Source organism: Notothenia rossii (genome assembly GCF_949606895.1).
Source record: "Notothenia rossii genome assembly, chromosome: 1".
NCBI classification, from domain to species: domain Eukaryota; kingdom Metazoa; phylum Chordata; class Actinopteri; order Perciformes; family Nototheniidae; genus Notothenia; species Notothenia rossii.
Genome location: NC_136912.1, coordinates 97,054,767 through 97,060,766, shown reverse-complemented (window position 1 = coordinate 97,060,766; position 6,000 = coordinate 97,054,767). Strand labels below are relative to the sequence as shown.

Here is a 6,000-nt window from a genome sequence, read left to right as displayed (position 1 = left end):
TGCCACTCAGTGGACAGTCAGTGCAAGTGCATGATATATGTCTCTAAACCAAGATGGACGACAAAAAGCCAGATGGAGAGAACCACTCGTTGATATCTTGCCAACCCTTTTATGGAAAGCGTCCCCTGCAAGTAAGACAATGTTGGAGACATCAAGTAACAACTAAGGAATCAGATCATTCATAAATTGTCAAAGTATTGATTTTATGTTTGCAGGAAATCAGGATTATTCGCCTGTCCACTAAAGTGGACGTTATGGCTATATTTCAACTAAAGTTCATAGTGCTACTGTTCTTCTTGAAAACACTTAATCTGCAATATCTCTATGTGCCGTAAATCAATATACTAAGTTATTATAATGTCATGTTAAGTTTGCACATCTTTATTAATCATTTTTTCCAAATGTACATGTCTTCAGTTCAAACTGTAACGCCTGCTGTCACCTGAGTGGAATTATAAAACTTTTTTTTTCTAAATTTGAAAAAACGAGATAAAAAGAAGCTAAAGTTAAAATCTTGTCGTTCGGGCCCAAGAGCAAAACACACACTTGGTAACAACATCCTGAGTGAGGCTTTCATAGCTCTTATCTCTCTTATGGTGTCGTTCTGTTGGAGGAGCCTCAGACCTTCATTGTCATATCTACTCTGTAGCTGCTGAGCACGGGACAATGAAAGCCTTGAGTCCTCGAGAGCTACAGGCCGGGTCAGAAGTGGATCGGTGACATCAGACCCAACAGGAGGACCTGACCTGTCCGGGGGGGCTGGAGTCGCAGACGGAGGTGGAGTACAGTCGGTCCAGAACCGGAGCGTTGTCGTTCTGGTCCAGAGTCTCTATGGCCACCACGACCCGGGACACCAGGTTGGGATTGTCTGGAGGAAGAGGAAGAGAGGAAGAAGAGGAGTAGGAGGAGGAGGAAGAGGAGGAAGAGAAGGAAGAGGAGGAAGAGGGGTTTAAATCATACACAAAGCTATAGTGTAGAAATTAAACTCTTCTGATCTGGGGCCTCATTTATAAAGCTTTGCGTAGGATTCACGTGGGAAGGTGCCTCACGTAGGACAAAGCAAATAACTACGCACACAAATATCCAGATTTATAAAACACTGCGTACGGCACTTCCTACGCCGGTTTCCCTTTATAAATCACAATCAACTCGAAATGCGGCGCAGCTTTTGCGGGATTCACGTAACGCCCATATCTGCCTATAAATAATCAAAGAAACGCCCTTTCATTCATTCATTCATTCATTCATTCATTCATTCATTCTTTCATTCATTCTTTCATTCATTCATTCTTTCATTCTTTCATTCATTCTTTCATTCATTCATTCTTTCATTCTTTCATTCATTCATTCATTCTTTCTTTCATTCTTTCATTCATTCATTCTTTCATTCATTCATTCATTCTTTCTTTCATTCATTCTTTCATTCATTCATTCTTTCATTCATTCATTCATTCATTCATTCATTCTTTCATTCTTTCATTCATTCATTCTTTCATTCATTCATTCATTCTTTCATTCATTCATTCTTTCATTCATTCTTTCATTCTTTCATTCTTTCATTCTTTCATTCATTCATTCTTTCATTCATTCATTCATTCTTTCATTCATTCATTCTTTCATTCATTCTTTCATTCTTTCATTCATTCATTCATTCATTCTTTCATTCATTCTTTCATTCATTCATTCATTCATTCATTCTTTCATTCTTCCATTCATTCATTCATTATTTCATTCATTCATTCATTCTTTCATTCATTCATTCATTCATTCATTCTTTCATTCATTCATTCTTTCATTCATTCATTCATTCATTCATTCTTTCATTCTTTCATTCATTCATTCATTCTTTCATTCATTCATTCATTCATTCATTCATTCATTCATTCATTCTTTCATTCATTCTTTCATTCATTCATTCTTTCATTCTTTCATTCATTCATTCTTTCATTCATTCATTCATTCTTTCTTTCATTCTTTCATTCATTCATTCTTTCATTCATTCATTCATTCTTTCTTTCATTCATTCTTTCATTCATTCATTCTTTCATTCATTCATTCATTCATTCATTCTTTCATTCTTTCATTCTTTCATTCATTCATTCATTCATTCTTTCATTCATTCATTCATTCTTTCATTCATTCATTCTTTCATTCATTCTTTCATTCTTTCATTCATTCATTCTTTCATTCATTCATTCTTTCATTCATTCATTCATTATTTCATTCATTCATTCTTTCATTCATTCTTTCATTCTTTCATTCATTCATTCATTCATTCTTTCATTCATTCATTCTTTCATTCATTCTTTCATTCATTCGTTCATTCATTCATTCTTTCATTCTTTCATTCATTCATTCATTATTTCATTCATTCATTCATTCTTTCATTCTTTCATTCATTCATTCTTTCATTCATTCATTCATTCATTCTTTCATTCATTCATTCATTCTTTCATTCATTCATTCATTCTTTCATTCATTCATTCTTTCATTCATTCATTCTTTCATTCATTCATTCATTCTTTCATTCATTCATTCATTCATTCATTCATTCTTTCATTCATTCATTCATTCTTTCATTCATTCATTCTTTCATTCATTCATTCTTTCTTTCATTCATTCATTCTTTCATTCATTCTTTCATTCTTTCATTCATTCATTCTTTCATTCATTCATTCATTCATTCTTTCATTCATTCTTTCTTTCATTCATTCATTATTTCATTCATTCATTCATTCATTCATTCTGACTGACTGCATGGAGAAGATCGCAGGGAATGAGGACAGAACAGCTCAAACAGATTCTGGTTCTTTTGGGGAGGTGAGATAAATCATATTGTTTGGTGGATGCAGTTTGAACCAGAGCAGCAGCATGGAGGTCGGATCGTCTCCAAATAAATAAATAAGTGGTCAGAAAAAGATTAATGACAAAAAGAATACACATAGCCTTCCTCAGGCAGTGTGTTTGTACCGGGGACAGGAGACCCCCCCCCCCCCCTTGATGAGAAACTGAGAAATGATCGGGGTGTCCCTCCGGAGTGTAGTCATGACGACTGGATCTGAATTATGTTTTTGTATTTGGTGGTTTGTGTCCCAGCTGTCGATCAGCAACTCTATATCCACCAGTTAAAGGAAATAAAACTAATGTGTTGTGTTATATCAGCTGTTCAGTTTACCACATGGTGTTCTTAGTTTCCATACCTCCTGTGTTTTACGAGAGACTTATCAAGTCTTAACAAACGGCATAAAACACTATTAAACGTGAGAGTATATAAACCATGCTCGTATCTAAAACCTATAGAAATGCAATACGGCGTCAGTTTAGACGTGATGCTGTCCTCCTGCTTACCGCATCATTTATGAGAAAACATTTCATAACATGAACACAACATATTCCAGGTGGTTTTAAATAACATATCTGTATTTATTTATTTCTCCAGTTATGTGTCTGTGTGCTCTGAGGAGTCTCAAACAGGCGTTTGGTAAATCATTTAAAGATTGGCTTTAATCAATGTTTGAAAATGAATTCTTCATATCTGATAAATGAGAGACATTTTATTGATGGTTTTATTTCCACATATTTGCTGACGGTGTCGCAGTTCCTCGTCTCTCCCCTCAAGTTTGTTTTTTATAATCGACTGCTTAGAAACTGGCATACGCCATCTTTTGAGCGTACGCAACGTTTATAAATGAGGCCCCTGAGCTCCAACAATGCAACATATATAATACAATACAAAAATAAAAAGTAGTGCAAGAAGTCTTTATAGATGTAAATAGAATATCCTGTGGACAAGAGCAGAATGTGAAATTAAATAATGTACATTCATTCTGGTTTGTTGCGGTGATAGCTATTTATATAGATGAGTAGATTGAGAACAGGATCGTTTATCGGGGCACTTCACAGAGCTCTGGTGTTTAGCAGCCTGAAGGCCTGTGGGAGGACACTGAGTCTGGTGGGTTCAGCCTTCAGGCGGCGCTCAGGGCGAAAGGTGAGTCCGTACCGCGCTGCGTGGCGATGACGGTGATGTTGTGCCACAGCTCCTGCTCGCGGTCCAGCTCCATCACCGTGCTGATGAAGCCCGAGTCCGAGGAGATCCTGAACAGAGCCTCCGGGTCGGACTGAGGGTCGATGGAGAACCTGGGGCAGGGGGGGCAGAGGATTATATTCATAACATTCAGTCCATCACAAGTCTATAAGATCAAGACCCTCACCAGTCAGTCTATAAGATCAAGACCCTCACCAGTCAGTCTATAAGATCAAGACCCTCACCAGTCAGTCTATAAGATCAAGACCCTCACCAGTCAGTCTATAAGATCAAGACCCTCACCAGTCAGTCTATAAGATCAAGACCCTCACCAGTCAGTCTATAAGATCAAGACCCTCACCAGTCAGTCTATAAGATCAAGACCCTCACCAAACAGTCTATAAGATCAAGACCCTCACCAGTCAGTCTATAAGATCAAGACCCTCACCAGTCAGTCTATAAGATCAAGACCCTCACCAAACAGTCTATAAGATCAAGACCCTCACCAGTCAGTCTATAAGATCAAGACCCTCACCAGTCAGTCTATAAGATCAAGACCCTCACCAGTCAGTCTATAAGATCAAGACCCTCACCAGTCAGTCTATAAGATCAAGACCCTCACCAGTCAGTCTATAAGATCAAGACCCTCACCAAACAGTCTATAAGATCAAGACCCTCACCAGTCAGTCTATAAGATCAAGACCCTCACCAGTCAGTCTATAAGATCAAGACCCTCACCAGTCAGTCTATAAGATCAAGACCCTCACCAGTCAGTCTATAAGATCAAGACCCTCACCAGTCAGTCTATGAGGACCTTCCAGGTTTAACTCAAGGACCCAACATGTCGTGGACATACAGTGTTTCCATTCCTCTGAGCGGGTAGTCTGTTAAAGTCGCAAATATTTTAAAGTCAGAATTCTTTGATTTTCAGAAAAAGTCCACATTTTGAGAATTTGGGAAAAATCAGATTTAATATAATAATAAAAATGCTTGAGACCTGATGTTGGAGCTCTGGCCGGTGTCGGGGTCCATGGCGCCGACCCGGCCCACGGAGCACATGGGGGGGCAGTTCTCTGACACGTCCAGGTGGTACCGGCTCTTGGAGAAGCGGGGGGGTTCGTCAGCGTTCAGCACCGAGACCCTTACCGTGGCCTGGTCCTTAAAGGGGCCCCTCCTCAGGAACCGGGGGTCTAGCAGGGGGTTGCTCACCTCCACTGAGAAGGTGTACGAGTTACAGCTCTCGTAGTCCAGCAGCTGGGGGGTCACACATATTTTTAGATTTTCAGAGAAAGTCAGCATTTTGGGGAAAAAGTCAGACATTTTAGATTTTGGGAAAAAGTCTGGATTTTGAGCATTTTGGGAAAAATCCAGACTTTACATATAATGTAGATACTGAAGTATCTCTGAGATGTATAACAGAGTTTACACAGCTCTGATCCTGGCTGAGATACAGTTCATGTTCTCCCTGACGTCCTCTCAGTGTTCAGAGCTCCTTCTCACTAACGAGGTTTCTCTGGTTCTGGTTCTGGTTCTGGTTCTGGTTCTGGTTCTGGTTCTGGTTCTCAGGGCTCAGCAATGACTGAGAACAGTGAAGTCATCTCAGAGAATATTCAGGTTTCTCTCCTTGTATGTTTGCCTTAAAGAGCAACTTCCAGGTTAAAGACACCAGTGAATAAATGTGTAGGAAAATGATGAATACACTAGATTTTCAAAGAAATATACAGAAATATACACTACAGTGACATCTGGCGTCGTTTTTGTAAGAAAGGTTCACTTCCGCATAAAAAAGCCTCGGCACGTGACCTCCCGCGTGTGATGTAACACGGGGGACACAAGGGGGAGGGCGGCCGGTGTAACGTATTCATAAACATGGATCCCAATGCTAGTTTCGACACAGAAGAAGTTGTACATGAATATTCAAATGCATATGACGGACCACAACCTTATAATGATGAGCCTGCTCGGCGTCCAAGAGA

The 6,000-nt window shown here is 39.3% G+C and overlaps 1 protein-coding gene across 1 annotated transcript in view; it reads right to left on the bottom strand.

Annotated features, from left to right (window-relative positions):
* LOC307020083 (cadherin-24-like) overlaps positions 1-6,000 on the bottom strand; it is a gene marked incomplete at its 3' end in the record, with an annotated part of 71,445 nt that overhangs the window by 7,218 nt on the left and 58,227 nt on the right. The window contains exons 7-9 of the mRNA XM_079651200.1: positions 5,022-5,278; positions 4,001-4,137; positions 747-868 (exon numbers count right to left, since the gene is read on the bottom strand). Coding sequence (XP_079507326.1) covers positions 747-868; positions 4,001-4,137; positions 5,022-5,278 — 516 coding nt within the window. The remainder of the gene's footprint in view (positions 1-746; positions 869-4,000; positions 4,138-5,021; positions 5,279-6,000) is intronic.